The 23,134-nt window shown below is 41.8% G+C and overlaps 1 protein-coding gene across 2 annotated transcripts in view; it reads right to left on the bottom strand.

Annotated features, from left to right (window-relative positions):
* EVI5 (ecotropic viral integration site 5) overlaps nucleotides 1-23,134 on the bottom strand; it is a 212,970-nt gene that overhangs the window by 162,931 nt on the left and 26,905 nt on the right. For both annotated transcript variants that reach the window (XM_077452914.1, XM_077452915.1), the window contains exons 4-9: nucleotides 19,387-19,451; nucleotides 14,253-14,388; nucleotides 9,348-9,491; nucleotides 7,206-7,295; nucleotides 6,487-6,584; nucleotides 3,202-3,262 (exon numbers count right to left, since the gene is read on the bottom strand). In XM_077452914.1, coding sequence (XP_077309040.1) covers nucleotides 3,202-3,262; nucleotides 6,487-6,584; nucleotides 7,206-7,295; nucleotides 9,348-9,491; nucleotides 14,253-14,388; nucleotides 19,387-19,451 — 594 coding nt within the window. The remainder of the gene's footprint in view (nucleotides 1-3,201; nucleotides 3,263-6,486; nucleotides 6,585-7,205; nucleotides 7,296-9,347; nucleotides 9,492-14,252; nucleotides 14,389-19,386; nucleotides 19,452-23,134) is intronic.

The raw sequence follows: 23,134 nt of genomic DNA, 5'->3' as shown, positions 1-23,134 counted from the left end.
GAGGGACTGCTGTATATGGCCCAATACCCGGGAACCCCGGCCATTTGGCTCGGGGACTTTAACATGACCTTTGCAGGGAATGAAAGAGGAAGTAAACTCATCAGGGTGTACTTCCTCTTCCAGCTTCAAAAGTGAAAGTAAAGTGCAGAGGAGTGTGCTGTGCTCTGTGCTTCCCCCTACAGTGCAGTACCCAGCTGAATGAGGAAGCTGGAAAGGTATTGCACTATGCTAAAAGCTAAATTAGTGTTAAAAAGGGCTTTATGCATGCATGTCTGTATGCATGTGTGCCTGCGACTATGTGTGTTTGTGTGTGCCTGGAGATATTTCTTGGACCCACAGGTAAGCCTTAAGCTAGGCTTACCTGTAGGTCAAAGTGGTTTGTAAGGGTTTACAACCACTTTAATGGCTAACACATCAGCAGGAAAAATGTGTTAAGACGCCGCAAAACTTATTTTTTTGGGGAGAGATCATAAACTGCCTCTCAAAAACTGTTAGAGTCTGAAGAAGCAATTATTTAATATTAAATGTGGCCTTACATTAATTATCATCATATCCCCTGGGGTTAACTATTAAAAAAAAAATTACATCTATATAGACAATATATATTTTTTTATATATATTATACACACACACAGATATCAGCAGGATCCGAACAAACAGTGCAATTGCAAATAGTCAGAAAAATATATAAGGACAGTTGGACACTGGCAGCCTCAAATTAACACCAGAAACTACAGCTGAACTCCAGGAATTAGACAATATCTACCCTTGCAGTGGGGAAATAGTGCTGCAGCAACGGATAGGACAAGTAATACACCTTAAAGGAGTTCTAAATGCAGAAGGTTTTTATCATAATGCATTCTATGCATCAAGAGGAAAAAAAAAAAAAAAAAACTGTGTGCAGGAGCCTCCCCAGCACCTCCTAATTACTTAATTGAGCCCCTCTCTCCCCAGCAATGTCCACAAGTCGTCCAGGACACTCCTCCCGATTGGCTGAGACACAGCAGCGGTGCCATTGGCTCCCATGGCTGTCAAAGTCAGCCAGAGGAGAGGGGGATGGGGCCAGGTCAAGGCTCTGCGTCAGAATGGATACACAAAGCTTCGATTCTGCTTGGGTGCCCCCACAGAGAACTTCTGGCTGAGGGGGCACCCGATAGGAGGAAAGGACCAGGAGAAACAAAGAGGGACCCGAGAAGAGGAGGATTTAGGCTGCTCTGTGCAAAACCAAATGCATAGACGAGGCAAGTATAACATAACATGTTTGTTATAAAAAATAAAAAAATAAATCACTTGAAACCGACACACCCTTAGACTTAAAGCAGAACTTCAGTCATTTTTTCAACTTTCCATCTATTAACCACTTTCCGGCCAGCCCCTGTACATATAAGGCGGCAGGTTGGCTCTCACACCTTGATCGCCCCCTAGTGTCAATCCCTTCCCTGCCAATGACATTAACAGTAATCTGTGCAATTTTTTACCACTGATCGCTGTATAAATGTCAATGGTCCCAAAAATGTGTCAAAAGTGTCTGATCTGTACACTGCAGTCCTGCTAAAAACCGCAGATTACTAAAACAAAAAAATAAATAAAATAAAAAGTTACAAATCTATCCCCTCTTTTGTATACGCTATAACTTTTGCACAAACCAATCAAGAGATGCTTAATGGGATTTTTTGTTTAAAAAGTTATTTTTTGGACATTATAGCAAAAAGTTAACTTTTTTCACAATTGTCGCTCCTTTTTGGTTTATAGCGCAAAAAAAACAAAGCTATTTGTGGGAAAAGAAGGATTTCAATTTTGTTTGGGTACAACGTGTACAATTGACAATTAAAGCGACGTAGTGCAGTATCGCAAAAAATGCCATTAGGGGGCAAATCCTTCCGGGGCTCAAGTGGTTAAATTGTCTGCCCTTGTTTTTACTTTGGATAGTAAAACATTTTTTTTCTGCCAGTAAAAACCTTATGTCTCCCACTTCCCGTTTGTCTGGTAAAAAGCCTAGGCTTATGACATCATGCACAGGTCACTCTCATGAGAGTCTGACAGGAGGGGGGGGGGGGGGATGGTGGTGGTGGTGAGTCAGAGGGTATAACTGAGCAGAAAATTATATCACTTGTGATGTATCTCAGTTATCTTGCAAACCTGGCCTGTTGGTGGGCCCTGAGGACAGGGTTGATGACCACTGCCTTAGGGGATCCCTCAGGAATAACAATAGGAGGCATCAGCCTAAGGGAGGCAGTGGCTACAAGAGCAAGGTGAACAGCCTGTATGACAGCCATACATTTTTGGGGTGTTTTGGCTTACGCCAAAGGGTATGTACAAAAAGCCAAAACAAACTGTGTTTGCAGTACCCAAAGAAGAAAGGGAACACACCAGCAGGCTCCTAACAAACAGGAACATGATCCAAGTACTCACTGAAGGAAGGCCAGGTGGTCACAAGAGACCCTCAAAAAACATTTAGTGCCCTTAAGTTTTTGCCCCTATGGTGGGCATATCCCCTACAGGAGTTTCAGGAACAAGCTGTCACCAGCACAGCCCTTAAAAGTGCTCTGCTGATAGTGTATGTAGCTATACAAGGTGCCTGAAGAGTGCCATTAACTAAGCCCAGTGCCCATGGGTCACAATACAGGACAGCCCTTTGACTTCCTCTCAGAAAGATTCAGGTGCGGCCCTCAAAGAAATGCCGATTATCGACCAAGCTGGAAAGCTGGAATGATCTTTAAAGATCCGCAACTATTGAAGAATCTTACTTGAATAAAAAAAAATTGTAATCATTACTTTCTCTCAGCAGAGAGAAAACATCCACTCTCCTTGGACACTAGCAAACTGAGGCATGATAGGAGTGGAAGCATATACTCTGGGCTGCTCAAGATCTCTGGTCATCAGTGTCAAGTCTCCTAAAGGAAGCTGTATAACCCCGTGTCTCATGTGCTCCCTAATGAACAATTCAAAAAAAGCAATTTCTTAACGACTGAAGTTACTATTAAATGTCCCTCTATATAAAAACTTTACAAACCAATCCCCTCCCCCCAAAATAAAATGGTTCATTATACAGGGATGTAAAACCATTACGGTTAGCTATTCATTTTACAAATATTTCTACCTGCATACAATTATATTGTAGCCACACAGTTCTGGGTCCCTAGAAGCATATGGATTGCTACGGCTATAGTTCTAGCCCTGAGTAATAAACAGGCTACAAACCTTAATCTCAACTTGTTCTTCCATTTCCTTTGTCTTTATTGTAGTGTACTCCTTTTCTAACCTGAAAAAAAAAAAAAAAAAATTTACTAACAAAATTAAAGGTGATTTTGTGCAAGTAAATTAATATTTTCTCCACTATCAGATGATATTTACAGAAGTTTTTTTAATAACTTCTACAAAATTTCAGAAACTCAAAAGATATAAGGTAATTATGCTTTAAGATTATCTGAAAATCAAATGAAAGACCTTTTACAAGATATCCATATACAAAAAGACCACCTCCAAATTGGCACATTTCAGAGCAATAACGAAATGATATCGGGTTAAATGCTTGCTTTCTTATGAAGGGGATGAGAAATGTGCACAAAGTCAAAGCATCATTTTTATTCATCCTTAAAGGCATAGGCACCAGGGCTGTTATTCATGCCTGCTTTACGTTTTTGTGAACAATTTACAAAGAAAACGACGGTTGGGAATTGGGATTTTGCTGACAATTACCTAGGGGGCAGTTCCAGAGCTCGACTTATCTGAATAGGCTGCAAAGGAACCACAGCAGAGCAAAGATCCCTCCTGCACAAACTTTGGCTAGTGTAATACAACAATTTGCAGTAGTGCAGTAGCACACGTTAGGATGCACTGCAAAGCAGGTATGTTGGGAAAGTGTATTTGGGTGTTCTGTATAGCTCACAAAACATTTGTTAGCATACTACACTGGCATTAGCAAGCCTTAAAAGAAATTTTCTGGAATCCCAACACACCCTTTCCATCAGCGTTGTAAATATGAACTGCTGTGTCACACAGAGCCTGCCTTCTGAACTACAGAGGTGCTGAGAGGAAGAGTTTCAGGCAGTGGGGTCAATACAGGAATCATTGCTTGCAGGCAGCAAGGTACCATGGGTAATCATCCGCTTGACAAAGTCGTGTGACAAAACACGTTAGCCCAGATTCACACCAGTGCGATCACAGACAACACATGTGATTCGCACCCACACCTGCGGTGCTGATCACATGCAATGTCTGAGATGCGAGTACAGCCATGTGCTTGTATGGCTGTACTCGCATTGGATTCACACAGAAGTAGAGGGACTTGTTTTTTCCTGCACAAGAATCAGATTGCATGGGTGTTCACATATGCGATCCAATTCCTGTGCAAGGTCCCAGCTCGTACTGTGATCTGTGAACCAATCTGGGGTTGTCAAACAATGTAATGACACCCGCAGCAGTTCGTAGAGGGCAGTGTGAACTGGATGCGGGAGAGATGCGATGCGGGAACCATTGCTGCAATCTTGCTGGTTCCCGCATCGCATCAGTGTGAACCTAGGCTGAAGGTGGAAGCAGACAGTGCAGGCAGATCTATGCAGTGTGCCCTTACATGGAACAGTCTGTTCTATACTCTGTTGTGAGAAAGCACTCGTTCAGCTGTGGAACTTTGCCGGACCAACAGTGTTTATTTTTTCTGGCAGTTTACTACTGCTTTTTAACCAAAAAATATATATACATTTCTCCATAAATTTTGGCCAAAATATATTCTGCCATGTCTGGTGAAAGAAACAAATCCTAATGAGGGGATATTGATGGATTTGTGTGAACATTATAGCATGTACAAACTATGATAGAAAAAAAAAAAAAATATGAAAAATGGAGATCAGCGACGGTCATTCTGACACTAAATGACGTGGGGGGGGGGGGGGGGAGGGAGTTAACGGCTATGGACATCACCATTGACATTAATACAGTGATATTATACACTGTCGCTGAACTGACACTGGGAAGGGGTTACCCAGTTCAGCCCCAAAAGGATTTACCCCCTTAATGACAGGCCATTTTTTTGTGATATAGCACTGCATTCATTTAGGTTGACAACTGAGAAGTCATGTGACACTGTACCCAAATACAATTTATGTCCCTCCCCCCACAAATAGAACTTTTTTGTGGTATTTAATCACCTCTGCATTTTTTATTTTCTGCGTAAAAAAAAAAATAAAAATAAAAATAAAAAATTTGAAAAAAAATATATATTTTTATTTTCTGCAAGAACAGACAGGAGCAATTCTGGAGGCAATTCACAGCACATACCGTATGTATACATGTACAATGCATCCTTCTTGCTAAATATCTTTTGAAAGTTATGGTTAAAGTCCGCTTTAAATATCAGTAAATAATTTCTGGATTCTTCTGTGCCTTTTCTTGACAACAATTTGCAGAGTCATCAACCCTTTACAGTGTCGCCACCTCATGTGCACATGCTTAGCAAGTCGCCTATATGGCTTACTCTGCCTTTTAGTAGATTTTTTTTTCAACATAGTCTGGGCAATTGGGATCAATTCTCTTTTTACTCCATTAAATTGGTCATATTGACAGCTCCATCAGCTTTCAATTATAGTCTTACCCAGCACAGCACCTAATGACGTTACATTTTATTTTGACTGATATTGTAGCTGGTTATATACATAATTTCACATGTATCCATTTTTCACAGTTCCTACAATGCTGGATATATTGGATGTGATCTATTGCCTCTGTAACTGGCAATCACACCTTATGCCGTTTGTTCTCCTGGGTCTTCATTGATGCTAAGCCCACAGCTCCCGGGGGCAGACATCCCTGCTGGTCACCACTGGAATAGGATCACGTGCTTTTAATACTTTTTGCAGATTTGTATGTAAGATTCGCTTACTGGTAACCCTTTACAGAACACTAGTATTTCCGTGTCAACTTTGTTGTACATTATGAAATTATTTTACTTTACAGACACCTATGCATGCATTAGCCCCTGAGGAAGTGAACGCCGATTTACTTAACGCATCGGGACCAAAAGATGCATTTGTTAAACGCATTATGGACTGACTTTTTAATTTTTGCATTTTTTTTTTTATAGAAAGATCGTGTTTACCATGACAAATCTGCTTGACAATGTGGTACTTGTCTTTCATGTTAATCTACGAATATTGTACACCTCAATAAATGCATATACTATTGTTATTGGGTGTGTTATGCCTCAAAGTCCTAAGGGCAAATCTATGTTTCTATGACGTTTACATGGGGATGGAGGCATTTACAGGGTGCATCAAACAAACCACATTCCATTGTGGCTGCGGCTGATATTGCCCTCTTAACTTATTGTACCATCTTGAACTGTGGGAAAAGGAACACACTACCACTGGCCAGTGTGCCATACACATACCTACTGCATCTTTTAACAGTTCTGTATTTTGCTGCCTTCAAAACAACAGGAAAAATGTATTCAAAAAGGAAAAAAACACTGCTGTTGTAAAAATCACATACTTTTTCATCTTTTTTGCATTGTATTTGACTTGGTATGCTGTTTGAATCAACTTTTCTGGGCCCCCATCGAACTGATGTGGAATGACTTTCTGAAAGTGCTGGAAGACAAAATGAAATGTTAGGGCCAGGAAAGAAAGGCTACTCAAAATTGGATAACATTGTCAAGCGACAAATCATACAACAATGCATATATCAATGTTAAGCTGCCCATAGATGATTCCAATTTCTTTGCTTCCACCATGGGTGAGGGAAAAGAGAAATCACTTGATTCTCCCATCAGTACAGTAAGAGTTAATGGGGGAAGGTCAGAGAGCCTACCCAGCTGGCAGAACCCTATTACTGCTACTGGCTATAGCAGCCAGCAGTCGTCATATGTATATATAAAAAAAAAAAAAAAAAAAAGTCAACAGGATGACTGGGTACAGTCAGCCCACCCATAGATGGATTGAATCTCAGCCATATATTGTATGTATGGGTGGCTTTAATATTTAAAGCTCGCAACATTTACAAATATAAGTATGCAAATCTTCTCCCCACAGAAAACAAGATATGGGCCCAAATCAAAATTTCTAAGGGAACAATGGTCTGATTTAACTTAGTGCAAGGCCCTGCATTAAATGCGTTAACTTAAAATGAAAGTGTTATATACATTTTTAAACATTATATAAAACGTGAGCCGAAAAATTAAAATCCAAAATAAAAGGTTGTTTGTTTCTTACCTGTAACATGCCTTCCATATCTAGCTGCATTAACTCTGTCTGATTCATCTGGAGAACAGAGAGACCTGCTCGAAAAACAATTTCTAAACCCTAAGGAAAGAAAAAAATATATATTAAAAAGTTAAAAATGAAATCATAGACTGTTCAACATACTAAAACAGACATAAAGTAACACAAGTAAAGACTGGTTAATAAGCCCTAAATATCTCAAATATCAGAACTGGACCACACTGTTATGCAACTGCACAAAGCACAAAACCCAGCCATCTGGTTCTTGATTGAATCAGAACACAAAAGATAAGATGGATGAGCTACCACCGCTAACCAAAATAAAAACAAGTCAAGAGTTAAAAACTTGTCTTCCACGAGACCTCGGTGGCCTGATCACCCATAAAATACATGCTCTGTACACTACATTGCTAATAATGTATTAAAATTCGATTTGACAACACATACAACAAACCTATTGAGAATATGATTCACACATACTTGTCTAATATGATGAAGACTGACTGCCCTCTCCATCTCTTGCCTTAAAGTGCAAGTCCAGGCAAAGAATAGCTCTAAGGCCCCATTCACACCTGAACGTTTTGTAGCTTGAAGCCTGAAGCTACAAAACGCTGGAGGGGAAAAAATCTATTATTCTCAATGGAGATGGTTCACATCTCCACTCCAAGTCACCTGAAGCTCAAACAAGTTCTGGACCCTTTTTTGTCGCTCAAATCAGGCAGATTTGGGTGTTTTTCTTTTTACATTGGTGACCTTTTGCTCTGCACAAAATCGTGGCAAAACGCAGTAAAAAACGTTAGAAATTCTCAGTTAAAACCGCCGCAAAATTGTGGTAAAATCGCGTGATTTTCTGCCTGAAAACGCTATACTCAGGTGTGAACGGGGCCTTAACCTGCTCTCTGCCACATTCTAAACTTCATTTTTTTTTTCGGGTTAGCAGTGGGATCTACCCTGGGGGACTTTATATAATTATTTTTAATAAAGGACTTACCAAAACCTTGTGTTGCGTTTTTATTCACTCTTTTGGAGAAATGGGAATGAGTACTCTGGGGGGGGGGGGGAGCAGAATCTGGGGCCCCCATGTTAAAGGGGGCTTCCGCATTCCAATAAGTTCCCCCCTCCCACCCGGAAGATCCCCACAGCCACTGGCCAAGGTTGTGGGGGGAAGAGGCCCATGATGCTCATGTGATTTTTTTTCACTTTCTTTTTTACTGGTAGCAATGTTTTTTTTTTTTTTTTTTTTTTTTTTTTACACATTCAACCCTCTGACAACGGACTCATCTGTTGTCAAGGACGCGGTGGCCAGGTTCTTAGCCCGCTCTTTAACAACCAGCTATTCACTGATCGCTGGTTAAGGAGCTACCTTAACTGACAACACCATAAGATTAAACTTCCAAACAAAACACTGCTAAACTCTGGACAGCGCCATTTAGGAGAGTTTAGCTGCTGTCAGCATTTTTACTGTCAAAATGCTGCTGCTCCAGAAGGCACTGGAGCAGGGTTTTTTTTTTTCCTGCCACAAAACACTTCTGCTAAAAACCACTGATAAAAGCCTATGTGTGCACGAACACATGTGATAAAATGCAAGGGAGTTTAGAGGCAATTTTAAAAAACATCTGACGCCCAAAACAGTAGCTGTAAAAAAGCTCAGTGTGCATGAAGCCTTATGAATGGCTGCAGCAAATAAACACTGCAGATCCGGCCAGCAATATATGGCTGATATTTCCATGCTATAAAATGATGGCGGTCGAGTATAAATCTATCACTTTCTATGTATATGAAGTAGGCAAATCATATGCACATTTACTGATACTCCACATGCAAATTCACTCTTCAACACAGCAAAAATGACAGTACACTATGTGTGTCCTATGGTCATCTATACTGCAGCTTTAGACCATCTACCAGTATTAGCCAAATGCTTGGGCGAGGAAATGAACACCTATCAACATTTGTCTGCTTCACACAATAGACTATTCCCGTTCATTACCAGGCCGAAGTTGAATTAGTCATTTGGAGTCAGCTTTTTTTTTTATATATATATATACACGAGTAACACACAACCAAACACATTTTAAACAAACATACGGCTAGGAGTCTTGATGACTCATGGCGTAATATTTGCCATCTCACCTCAGACATAAAAATATCAAAAATTCTTGTGGCAACCGGTAGTGGGAAACTTGTTAGAAAAATAGTCAGGAACCAGGATGACGCATACATAGAGGTATGAAAACTCTGGGCTTGGAAGTGCACATGAAGCTCTGGAAGCTGCTCCTAGAAGAACAAAAACATCAGAGGCTCATTAATACATCCACAATGAGGGAAATAATGCAAGTGTCCCCACCCAGCCACAGATTTCTGCTTCTACTTAAATTGTCTCAAAAAGAATGCAGCGTTTTTTGTATGCATTTCATTTAGGTATTTTACCCAAGCTATTCAATTTTTATTACCTGCCACTTCTATCCAACAGTTAAAAAGTAAAAAAGTCTAGTACTCCAAGGTTTCTAAAATGTAAATTACCACTGTACTGTATATGCAGACATGAAGGGCAAAAATCACACACACACACAACTAAATATTCATCTGAATGACTCAGGAGGGACACTTCTAAGCTTAAGACCCCTTTCACACCACACCGCCCTTTGCGTCGGCGGTAAAACGCCGCTATTTTTAGCGGCGCTTTACAGCCGGATTTGCGGTGCATTTCGGGCGCTTTTACCCCCGCTAGCGGCCGTGAAAGGGTTAAAAACTCTGGCAATACGCCGCAATAGCGGTGTTTTGCCGGCGGCATTACAGCGCTGCCCCATTGATTTCAATGGGGAGCAGCGGTGGAGGAGCGTAAACACACCGCTCCTTCACCGCTCCAAAGAAGCTGCTGGCAGGACTTTTTTCTGAGGTCCTGCCACCGCTGTAGTGTGAAAGCCCTTTGGGCTTTCACACTACAAACAATGGTGCAGCTTCTTTAGGGTGGATTGCAGGCCCTATTTCTAACGCTATAGCGCCTGCAAAACGCCCTGGTGTGAAAGGGGTGTTAAGACATTAACATTGATCAAAGACCATTATAGTTTCCTTTAGAATAGCTGCAGGCTGCACTTAATTTGTAATTAGAACTTCTCATGTTGGGATTGGAACTGGTGTTCTGCCAAAAATTGTCCACCCCATCGGATAGTCTCCGCTCCGTACTGCGCAGGCGCAGCGCTTGCAAAGCAAGGACGACAAGGAGACTCTTAAAGTCTCTGAAGATGAACAGCGCCTGCGCACTGAGTCCAGGTTCAAGCTCCACCATCCAAGTGGACATACGGTAGCACTTAGTAACAGGGCCCCTCTCAGGCTCGCTTTGCTTGCCATGCTTTGGCCACGGCCTCATTTCGCTCTGCAATGTTTTATTCTAACTCTATGTCCACTTGGATGGTGGGGCTTGAACCTTGACTCAAAGCACAGGCGACGTTCATCTTCGGAGACTTTCGGTGTCTCCTCGTCTGCGCAAGCACAGTACAGGGCGGACACTATCCGACGGGGGACAGTATTCGACAACACCGGCAAACTGCAGAGGTTTTTGGCAACTTATTTAAAAACAGTAGAAACCTGAACGTATGCAGGTATGTCGATCCATTCACCCTTCATTTGTTTTAGCAACCCTTTTGGGCCTCATGTACACGGCACACTTTGGCCATCTCCCCAGAAAAAAAGCTTGACGCGTGTAAACAGGTGTAAAGCATTTAAGCGTGCCAAGTGCTTGGGTATTCATTTAATTGGCCAAATTCATTCATTCTGCCAATTGAAATTAACTCTCAATAGCTAAATTCTGCCAAAACGCCACTGCTCCTGGATGCTCTGGTGGGGTTTTTTTTTCTCCTGCCTCTAAACGCCTTTAAATACCTGTGCGCATGAACACATAGGCCAACATGCAGGGCACCTGGCTTCAGTCTTATCAGCTGAAGCTGATAAGTCTGACAAAGGGAAACAGACATCGGCACAAGTAAATACTATGAAATAAACAAGTAAGCTATGAACAGGGAAGCAGGGTTGCCACAGAAACATTGGATTGAGAAGGAGGCTTGGTTAACAGTACAGGAAGTGCTAAATGTAAGGGCGGAAATGCACTCCACTGTGGACTCAGAAAACAATACTTAAGATGGCACTGCCTAACCCCTGGAAACACGTTTTTTTAAAAGTTTCTTTAAACAGTAAGTAATATGCGATTTACATAGTTAGTAAGGTTGAATAAAGACACCAGTCCAACCCGAGTGTCTACAATTGTCCCTATCCCTGTACACTGCACACTCACATCGGTCCCTACCCTCAAGGAGCCCACAATCCAAGGTCCCCATTCATATACTAGGGCCAATTTGGGACAGAAGCCAATTAACCTACCTGCATGTCTCTGGAGTGTGAGAGGAAACTGGAGTACCCAGAGGAAACCCACGCAGGCACAGGGAGAACATGCAAACTCCAGGCAGGTAGTGTCATGGTTGGGATTCAAACCAGTGACCCTTTTTACTGCTAAGTGAGAGTGCTAACCACTACACCACTGTGCCGCCCCGATTTGGGCTGGATTACAGTGGCTATAGTCTGATAATTACTTATTATAATGGACTAAATGAAAAGAAGCATCAGAGTGGGAGAGTTTACTTCCTCTTTAACAGAGCAGTCAAGAATTGGCAGGTAAACGAGTGAAAAAGGAGCCATGAGCTCCACCTGCAGCCTGGAAAGGAAAACACCAATCACCTGTATGTACTAATTTATCCATTTTTGCAGGATTAAAATAGGTGACTTTGAAACACTAATGTTAAATGATCCCTGACAAACATCTCATTGCAACACACTGAAATGAACATTACAAAAAAAGAAGTGTGTGTGTGTGTGTGTGTGTGTGTGTGTGTGTGTGTGTGTGTGTGTGTGTGTGTGTGTTTTAGCCTGCAAGTCAACAGTGACTTCCAATAAAATGTGCCCAATTTTTTTGCAATCAGAAAGAACACACAAAAGTTTTAACAGGTCAGAGCATCAAATTATGTTTAAAGGGGCAGTTCCCCCCAACACTAAAATCTCTACATCTACAGACATCCACGATCTAAGACTAACCTATCTAATCTTGTATAAAAAAAAAAAAAAAATCAATATACAAACCTTTTTTGAAGCCAATCCAATCTCCAGCGGCAGAAGCTCTGCAGAGGACACAGCTGGCAACAGCTGTGAAATAGGAAGCGACGTCACCAATAGGCTTACTATGGGGCTTCTATTGTCAGCTGCCTCCTCTGCATCCGCCTCCATAGCAAAGCATCCACTGAAAGCTCAGCATAGGACCGGATCAGCTTTAAAAATAGTATGTATACATATTTCTTCTTTACAGGGCTAGATAGGTTAGTCTTCAATCGTAGATATCTGTAGATGTACAGATTTTAGTTTTAGGGTGGACTTATCCTTTAATGTCAATACTTTACTTTCTATTGTACCTTTTACCTCCTCAAAAGGTGTGCAGAGGACTATCAAAATGTGTTTTAAAGATTAGTCATTCTAAATTGTAGTTAGTGAGAGCTGGTGCTTTCCAATTATTAATAAACTCAATAGGCTAATATTCACAAATATAACTCAGCATGATCATTTTGACCCCACCCAAGAATAAATGTGTGTGATAAATTTACGGTACTCTATTCATAAAGGCTAAAACAAATATATAAATAACATTTTGGTATTTAAACACTAAGAAATTCTCAGAAAATGTAAAAATTCATGACTATAACCATATTATATTTAGCCGCAAAATAATGTAGAAGGCAAGCCAATGAATTCTACTTCTACAACTACTACACAAATATAACTAAAAACACAGCTGCCTGTAAAGGGAATCTATTACTTTACCGTATTTGCATCAATTTCTTCTGAAAATGTTAAACCCAAACCACTCATGTCACTTCCTTATACATTACAAGCTCTTTACTCGTACTTTCCATGCTATGTGTACCTGACAGCTTCATTAACCCATGAAAACTTTTCACAAGTGCTTCAAATTTGGTAAAGCTGTCAAGGTGGGTAGAACAACAACTTAAAATACAGCGCACCTCTTGTCTGTCTAAACCAGGGGTCTCAAACTGGTGGCCCTCCAGCTGTTGCCAAACTACAAGTCCCATCATGCCTCTGCCTGTGGGAGTCATGCTTGTAATGGTCAGCCTTGCAATGCCTCAAGGAACTTGTAGTTTTGCAACAGCTGGAGGGCCGCAAGTTTGAGACCCCTGGTCTAAACCTTTATTTGTACCCGACAAGAGTGCTAAATTTCCCTTCAAGTATAGTTTATGCTGTGTAAGGTGGTAATATGGGAATACACCACATCATAACATTCTAACATAAAGTGTTTTAATGATTACTGGACTAAAGGGACCTTAATAGTAAGACAGACTTATAATTTAAATATGAAAAGTGCATACCCATTTAGGCAATTCAAATTTAAAGTGCCCCTGTCCCCGCAAGCTCACGTAGCAAAGAAACCGCCTGCGCAAGTCTAGCCCGCATATATAAAACCATGTTCAAATCACATGTGAGGTATCGCCGCGATCGTTGGAGCAAGAACATTAATTCTAGCAAAAGGCCTCCTCTGTAACTCTAACCTGGTAACTGTTAAATTTTTTTAAAACTTGGCCTATGGAGATTTTTAGGTTCCGTAATTTGTTGCCATTCCATGAGCATGCGCAATTTCAAAGCATGACATGTTAGACATCTATGAACTCGACATATCTTTCACATACAAAATAACTGCGCTAACTTTAGCGGTTAGCTTTTGTTTTTTTTATTCCTGAAAGTGTTTTTCCCCAAAAAATTGCGTTTAAAAAGACCATTACGCAAATACTGTGACACATAACATATTGCAACGATCACCATTTTATTCTCTAGGGTCTCTGCTAAAAATATATAAATAACGTTTGGGGGTTCTAGGTAATTTTCTAGCAAAAAATAAGGATTTTAATGTACAAGCAACAAATGTCAGAAATAGGCTTAGGCATGAAGGGGTTATACAAGGATATGACCAGCTACTTTACTTACCTGAATCATGCATTCAAACTGATACATACAGAGGCCTAACTCAGCCATGCTGGGTTTAAAAAGCTCCCTTAGTCGATAGTCTTGCATTAATTTTACAAACACACAAAAAGCTTCTTCCTCAGGCATCTGAAAGATGTAAAATGGGACCAGTTAAATAGTAATAGAAAATAAAAATGCAAACCGATACAAAGTGTAATTCTGTGCAACAGTGTTTTCCTATTAATTTCTTGCGCACCATTCATTAAAGCGAACATAAACCTTTCTGTAGATCCAGCACGTCTCCTTTCTGCTATTGAGGAGAGTGGATATCAGCCTTTCTGCAAATCCATTTTCTTTAAAAAATTCCTTCCTCAGTAGCAGCCAGGCTGCTAGGTTCCATCAGTGTATTTGGGGACAGAGGACCGAGGCCTGTGAAAGGAGATCCTACCAAAGCGGTAGGAACCAAGGAGGTTCTACTGCTGTTTGAGGATCGAGAACCAGGCCATTTTGGGCCAATGTGGTGCCACCAAGATCAGAGTGGTGTTCTGTTTGAAATTTTCTCAGCACAGCCGGCAGCAAGACCGGAGGCAGAAAGGCATAGCATTTTTTGAAACGCCAGCTCTGCATTAGAGCATCCACCCATAGTGCGTCTTCCCACCTGTTTAGTGAGAAGAAACAGGAGTTTTTTGCGTTGTCCTTTGATGTGAAGAGGTCCACCTCCTGAGGACCCCATCTTATTTAGATATAAGGCTGAAGACGTCCTGGTTGAGGACCCAATCATCCTCTCTCAGCTGCCTTCTGCTGAGAAAGTCCACCACCATTCCTTTCCCCTTTTAGAAAAACCGCACCAATAAGGATAGTGTGTTGGTCTCTGCCCAGCTCAGGACTTCTGTTGCTAAAGCCAACAGAACTCCGCTCCTCGTGCTGCCTTGCTTGCTTACATAAGCGACAACCGAGGAGTTGTCTGAGCGCACTTAAAATGTGGTGGCCTTGGAGTTCCCTCCTGAAGGACTTGAGTGCCAACCCAACAGCTTTCAGTTCCTTCCAACTGGATGACCTTTTGAGCTCCCCGTCCTTTCAGGTGCCCTGTGCCAGTAGGGTTCCCAAGTGCGGGCCCCAGCCTTTGCATCCGTGGTTACCACCCTGGAGACCGGAATGAGCCACAGGCGACCCTACGACAGGTTGACCATTTTCCTCCACCACCAGAGGGACCTTTTTACCTGAGGTGGAACGTATACTAGGGTGTCTAACAACTCCTGGCTGTGGTCCCTTACTTTTAGGACAAAGAATTGCAGAGAACGAAAATGTAGCCTTGCCCACTGAACTGCTGGGATGGTTGAAGTTAGATCCTGAGGTGACATTGCTGACCTTAAAAGAGATCTGCTGGTTGTTTTGGAGCGAGGCTACTACTTTGTCCAATTTCTGTAATTTTTCTGCCGTTAAAAAAACTCAACTGAGTGGAGGCTAGCAGGTACCCTAGGTAGGTAATGTGCCAAAATGGTAACAAGCTGGACTTTTCCAGGTTCAGCAACCACCCCAGTGGCTGCTGAATTGTGTCCACTTGCAGCTATGAGCTGTGAGCATCTGTGTCTGTCCCCAGTGTCCGCACTGGGTGCCTCATGTACTTGCGTCATGCACACGGTGCCATGCCTAAGCCACGCCTGTAAGCCACGCTCCCTCCATCAATCAACACCCCATCTGTCTCTAACTAGCCATAATCCGCGCATGGCTGACACTCCTTGAGCGAAAGGCGAGGCGAGGGAGGGCTGTGCAGCGGAAAGTTTGAAAATAACTCTGTGGGGAATAGAATAACTTCTAAATGAAAAAGCCACTCCCGCCACACCCCCCGGGAGTGGGGGGTTGGGAAGAATACAAGCTTCAGTTGTACCACTCTCCCCCGGGAGGAAAGGTTGAGGATGAGGATGCCCCCTGGCTTTTGAGATTACACACATGCCGTTTAGCTGGGACTTCTGAGCTGACTGAGAAGCACTATACTAAGGTATGCATTTACTCCCTCTAGTGGAGACTTTAGGCATGACAACATTTTTACTTCAGGCAAGGAAAAAAAGCATAGGTGGACTTTTTACAGTTCCTAGGCTTCTTCCCTTACCTTTTCCTCGCTGCAGGATACTGCTGTAACAGACAGATCCAAACTTCACAGCGGGCTGCATTAGCAAACCTTCAAAGACCAGCTCCCTATTATAGGGGGTCCACTGTCTTGGATCTGTATAGCACCCCTCAGGAAAACTTTAGGTAATGTAGCATGACCAAAAAAGTCCTAGGTCCAGCCCTGCAAAGAGGCATTCCAGGCAAAACCTTGTGATTCGTATACGAGACCCGGGAACCACCCACCTTGGCTGCAGTGGCACTTTAAATGGATCTGGTCTATGGAGGCCATTTAACCACTTGGCATCCACATGCCATCATATGACGTCCTCGGCTTTGTGGGGTTATATCTGAATGATGCCTGTGGCTACAGACCTCATTCAGATATCGGCATTTTCAGCCGGCCATATGGTTGCTAGAGTCTCTATGATTGGAGGCCAGGCGCAATGTTATGACGTCACGCCCAGCCTCTGCGTTAAAAAAAAAAACGGCGCCGCAACGGCTGGGAAGCCAAGATTTTTTTTTTATTATTATTTCAGGCTTCCCAGCCTAGTGGTGAGATGTGGGGTCTTATTGACCCCACATCCCACTGTAAAGAGGTCCTGTCATGTCATATTCCTATTACAAGGGATGTTCACAATCCTTGTAACAGGAATAAAAGTGATCACATTTTAATTTAATTTTTTTAAAGTGTAAAAATAAAAATTTTGTAAAATTTTTAAAGTGCCCCTGTCCCCAAGTAAAAGCGCCGCCTATGGGGGTTTTTAAGTAAGGAAGTTTGGCACTATTCCACGAGTGTGTGCAATTTTGAAGCGTAACATGTTAGGTATCCATTTACTTGGCGTAACCATCTTTTTCACATTATGCAAAAAAACTGGGCTAACTTTACAGTTTTTTTTTTTTAAATGCGTTTGAAAAATGATTGCGCAAATACCATGTGAGATAAAAAGTTGCAATGACCACCATTGCATTCTCTAGGATGTCTGCTAAGAAAAAATATATATATAATGTTTGGGGGTTCTATGTAATTTTAGAGCAAAAATAAATAAATAATTATGATTTTTACATGTAGAAGCGAAGTGTCAGAATTGGCCTGGATGCGAAGTGGTTAAATCAGCAGGAGGAGGAGGGGTTATATAGGGAGGCAACTTCCTGTTTAGGGTGTGCCAGTGTCCATCACCTGAAGGTGGCTATAACCCACATAATAATTACTATGCTGCTCTGTGCCCCATGATGTACGATAAAGAAATGTATGCAACATAAAAGAGTAAGCTATACCATACCAATAATAGAGTCAGATGCTAACTGCAGAAATAAAAAAGCTTTTTATTTATCCTACACAGCCCTTACCTCGGTGTCCGTGCTTGTGGTATAAAAAATAAATAAATAAATAAAAAAGTCTCCATTACTTCCCGGATGGACCTTAGGACGTGACACAGGAAGGAGACAACTTCATTGACACACACCCCTTCCATCATCTACTCTCCTACTCCAGCAGAGGACTACAACCCACCTCTGCAGGTGTACACTTTTAAAATGCAATCAGTGATCACTGTCCTCTCTAGATACACGAGCATCATTTTTTTTTCTCCCTCAACTCCCATCTTGCATAGAGCATTCATTGGCAGAGTGCGCAGAAGCTGAGCAGAGAAATCAAATAACAGCCTATGTGGATAGAACTGTAGTATTAAAAACAGGAGAAGCATGTCCTGGGTTCTGTACAGCTCACCATACACTATACAATCTGACAGCATAATCCCCTTTAAATCTAGCATCAACGATGTAGTGCAAGGGCCTGCTTGATTGAATACAGAGTAATTGAATATGTAGATGGGTCCTCCTCATATATAGTTTTGGTAAATCTAAAGGAAATTGTACAGAGATTGTACAATCAAATTGCATAGTGTATGGCCAGCTTTATACAAGTACATAAGAGGGAATGGATGGAGACATTCAAATGTCAAGCCTGATTCACATGTGTGGAGCAGGAACTCACATTCCTGCATGCGAGTTTCTTTTTTGGCATTTTTGCTAGGGATACACAGATACCCTTTTTTTTCTAATCAGCGTGCAAATAACAAGTACCGATACTTTGTGGTGCAGTTTGCGCCCATACAAAATTAATGGGCTCAATTCGCACTGCAAAGAACCGGATGCAATTTGAATAGGAATGTGGTGGGATTTCTGTCCAAATCCAAAGCAGTTTCCCCACCACATCTGTGTGAACCCAAACTTTGTATTCATAGGTCTACAAAAACAAACCTTGTAAAAAAAAAAAGGTGGCGTTCATTAGGTTACTATGAAACAAACCAGTGTTCACCAACAGGCATTGCAAAGAAGTTCCCCACACTAGCTGCCATCATGTGAAAACAGTGTGGCCATGAGGTTCTCCGGCCACATAATTTAGACACACCGCTCCGTTTCTGAATGAACTACAAACCCTGACATCCTTAGTGGCTGTTAGCTTGTATATCTCAATGAACTAACACGGCACGGTGGTCGTTCATTGAGTCTTCCTGTCAACGAGTATCGGCTTAGCTGTACAGGATGTATGGGTAAGCTAAAACAAACATTGACAGTGTGCAGGAGACCTGCATGGCATCAGCAATCTGCTGATCACTGGTGCAATTATTTCCAGGCTCCTGCAGAAAAAAAAACAAAAAAAAAAAACAATAAAACACACTTTTTTTTACCTGCAAAAAAGTTTGCGTTTATTATTTTTAAAAGAGTGAATGCATCCTTTAAAGTAGAACCAAACCCTTCTACAGACAACTAATCTGCCATATTAGCCTCTGTTTGATCTGTAGTTACTATAGTGCTGCCCATGTGATCAGTTAGGACACCAAAAATTCAAAACTATAGAAACAGAACAGTAAGTTGCTGATTAGCCCCTTTGGGCCATACCTACGTAAATATCCGTATCCTGAGCTTTGAAAGGTGGACTGTCAGTTAATGGCTAAAGAATACTTAGTAGGGTAAAGAATTCCGATATACATATCTTGGCATTCTTTTTGCACATAAGGAGCCATGACTCTTACCTGCATAAGTAAGAAGTCCCACAATAAAAGCACTTCCTTGGCAGTATCCCACTTCACGATCCACTAAGGAATATGCCTGAATACATAAAATAAAAAAATAATGACTCATATTAAACAATTTTCCCATGTGGATAAAAAAAAAAAAAAAAGAGTATATAAAACAAACAAGGAAATGAACACAAACAGCTCATAAGAAACCACCACGAAACTGCCCATATCAGGGTATGCAAGTTTCCAGATTATTATGTCGCAAAAAGTCAACATCACATGTACAACCAATCTGTATAGAATAGAAGTGCATAGAAATTCTGGCATGTGCAAATCACCGGTATTACCATTGCTCAACTCTCCTTTTGAGATGCTAGCTCCCCACCAGTCATGATTAAGCTCTGCTTTCTAAAGTTGCTGATCCAGAACAAGTATAGAAAGAGGGGGAATCTGAACTTTTCTTTTTTTTCATTTTTAACTTGCTTGTTCTGGGTTCAAGTGCTCAAGTTAGACAAAGCCAGTCAACTATCAATTTCTTCAAGAGGTTTGCAATGGCAGGCCCTGTACACCCCTCGTGACTATCACTTAACTCTTCAAAAATTAATTTGAGTGTTTTATGCTGTGCTTGACCTCTTGTACAAGGAGGTCCATCCGAATAGGTGAGGCCAAATCTGAACACCACTGTGGTGTTTTGAAGTGGTACACTAGGAGATCGGTGGTGTAGGACACTGAAGTCTCACTCCTGCACAATTAGGGCTTTTCATTCTTCATTTTATGTGGACCTGGCTTTGAGAATTTATGCGTTTTTCCACAAGTTATATGTAATATTTAGGGATTTGAACACAACGTTTTATGAATACATGTGATATAATCTTTTTAGTGGTGCAATTGTTATCAATTATTTCTCTTGTTCCTGAAAATAATTGTGTTTATGTAAAATTAGATTTTTTTGGGGTACACGAGTGATCATAGAGGAGTGCTGCACATTTAGATTTTTATTTTACTTTAGACTAGAACCCCTCTTTAGGTCTTATTACTCTCTGTGTGTCCATTGGGCATGTAAACCTCTGTCTTGTTCCATGAACAGAATCCATAAATGTAACATTTTATCTGTCACTGGTATAGAGGGCAAAAGGGAACTTTCGAATGGGGATTCTTATTTTGGTGGCAACTGTCTAAAATGGGATTTCCTCTTTAATATGGAGGAAAATTTCCCTTATATACTGCTGTGTCTCTTGGAAAGAAAGCGAGTTTCCTGAATCCAAAGCCAAAACTGGCTACACACTTAAAGTTCACTGCAGTATTGGCCCTTGCAGCTGCTTGTACTTTCCTTCACTTCATCCTCACAATGGAGGCAAAAGAGATGAAGCCCTGCGTAAGCTACAAGTATAGCAAGACAGATGGCTTTTTTCATGTTTCCCCTGATGGAGAGGTGGTGGAACGAAATCCACTACAACCCTGGAAAAAAGTTTTGAGAATGACATTTTCACAAAGTGCTTCAGTGTTTTTAGGGCTTTTTGTCAGCTGTTACTATGGTATGCTGAAGTAGAATTTCAATCATTTTTTACGCGTCAAAGGCTTTTATTGACAATTACAGAATCAATATTTGCAGTGTTGACCCTTCTTTTTCAAGACCTCTGCAGTTTGCCCCTGGCATGCTGTCAATCAACTTCTGGGCCAAATCTTGACTGATGGCAGCCCATGTTTGCAAAATCAATGCTTGGAGTATGTCAGAATTTGTGTTTTTTTTTTGTCCGAGGATGGACCACAAGTTCTCAATGGGATTGAGGTCTGGGGAGTTTTTCTGGCCATGGACCAGTGGTAGAACTACTAGGGTTGCAGCAGTCAAACTTGCAACTGGGCCCTGCCATTCTGCTTATGTCAGGGACCGCAGTTGGGTTGCTAGTCACATGGCTCTGAGCTGACAGCATCTCTCTCATACAACTCAGAGCCAACAATTCTCCCTGCTCCCCCCTCCCTCCTCTCTTGCACGGGATGACAGCCGATCTGCTCCTTCTCCCCCCTCCTGTGTGTGCTTTGCGGGAAGTCAAATGTGAAGTCAACAAGCTCACACCTCCCGCCATACACACAGGGGAGGGGCAGGAAGGAGCAGATCGGCTGCAATATCCCGTGCGAGAGAGGAAAAAGGGAGAGAGAGGACAGAGGAGTGAGAAGGGAGAACTGACGGCCCAGAGTTGTATGAGATGCTCTCCGCTCAGAGCCATGCTGAGAAGGCAGGCAGCATTGATGAGCAGCGATAGGCTGCATTGATGAGCAATAGTTGTCACCGATAAGCGCCACTGATGGGCATTAATGAGCACTGATGGGCAGCACTCATATGGCACCGATAGGCAGCATTGATAGAAAGCATTGATGTACACTAATAGGTAACATTCACGAGCACAGATGGGTGGCCCTGATAGGCAGCACTGATTATCAGTGTAAACAACATACAGGAGGAAGAGTTCTGGGAGGATATCCATGGACACCCTCCCTAAATTGGAAGGGGGCGAAGAATTTGCCCCCCCCCCCCCATCATGGTTTCTTGCACCGGGGCTCTGAAGGTTCTAGTTATGCCCCTACCATGGACCCAAGACTGTTCCACCATGCTGGAAAAAACATTTTTCAAAAACCAAACTATTCTTGGATGGTTGAGAGAAGTTGTTCTCGGAGGATGTTTTTGTACCATTCTTTAATCATGGCTGTATTCTTGGGAAGTGGCTTCTTTGTTGCCCTTCTTGGCACCAGGCCACCCTCCAAAAGTCTGTCTCACTGTGTGTTTAGATATACTCACACCTGCCTGCTGCCATTCCTGAGAAAGCTTTGCACTGGTGGGGCCCCATACCGCAGCTGAATCAACTGTAGAAGATGCTCCTGGCACTTGCTGGTCTTTCTTGGGCACCCTGAAGCCTTCTGCACAACAATTGAACCTCTCTCCTTGAAGTTCTTGATGATCCAATAAATGGTCAATTTAGGTGCAATCTTAGTAGCAGCAATATCCTTGCCTGTGAATTCTTTTTTGCGCAAAGCAATGATGGCTGCACATGTTTCCTTGCAGGTAACCATGGTTAACAGAGGAAAAACAATGATTTCAAGCACCACCCTCCTTTTAAAGCTTTCAGTCTGTTATTCTAACTCAATCATCATCATCATCATAAGTGATTTTTGGCCTTGCCCTCGTCAACACTCACACCTGTATTAATGAGAGAATCGCTTACATTCATTTGCATGGCAAAAATGGACTTTGTAATTAATTACAAATCCTCTGCTCACTCTGCAAATATAAGCAAATTGCAATCATAAAGAGGCAGCAGACTGAAAATATTTGTGTCATTCTCAAAACTTTTGGCCAGGGCTGTGCAAGTATCTGTTAGGGCCAGGAAAAAAGTGAATCTGTCGCTAAAAAACCTAAGCTGAAAAAAAAAAAAAAAAAAAAAAAAAAACCCTGCATATACAAGTCCCATAAATTAAGGCGGACCAGATCATGCAGTCATGTCCATAAATATTGGGACATTTGACACAATTCTAATCTTTTTGGCTCTATACACCACCACAATGGATTTGAAATGAAAATAAGAGGCACTAATCGCCCTGGATGAGTGTGCTCTTAATCTGAGAAGGAAGAATTTTCTTCTTTAAGCTGAAGCTTGAACAATCACTTGACAAATCCATTTGGAAAAATAGTGGATCTTGACGCTGCCTGTCCATATCTTGGACCCTCTGGCAGTACAAACAAAACCTGTGTTTTGCGAACCTGAGTGGTGTCCCTTA

The sequence above is a fragment of the Lithobates pipiens genome, unplaced genomic scaffold (genome assembly GCF_037356315.1).
Source record: "Lithobates pipiens isolate NorthernLeopardFrog02 unplaced genomic scaffold, aLitPip1_a1.2 Scaffold_23, whole genome shotgun sequence".
NCBI classification, from domain to species: domain Eukaryota; kingdom Metazoa; phylum Chordata; class Amphibia; order Anura; family Ranidae; genus Lithobates; species Lithobates pipiens.
Note: the sequence above shows the minus strand (reverse complement) of the source record. Positions and strands in the feature narration are given on the sequence as shown.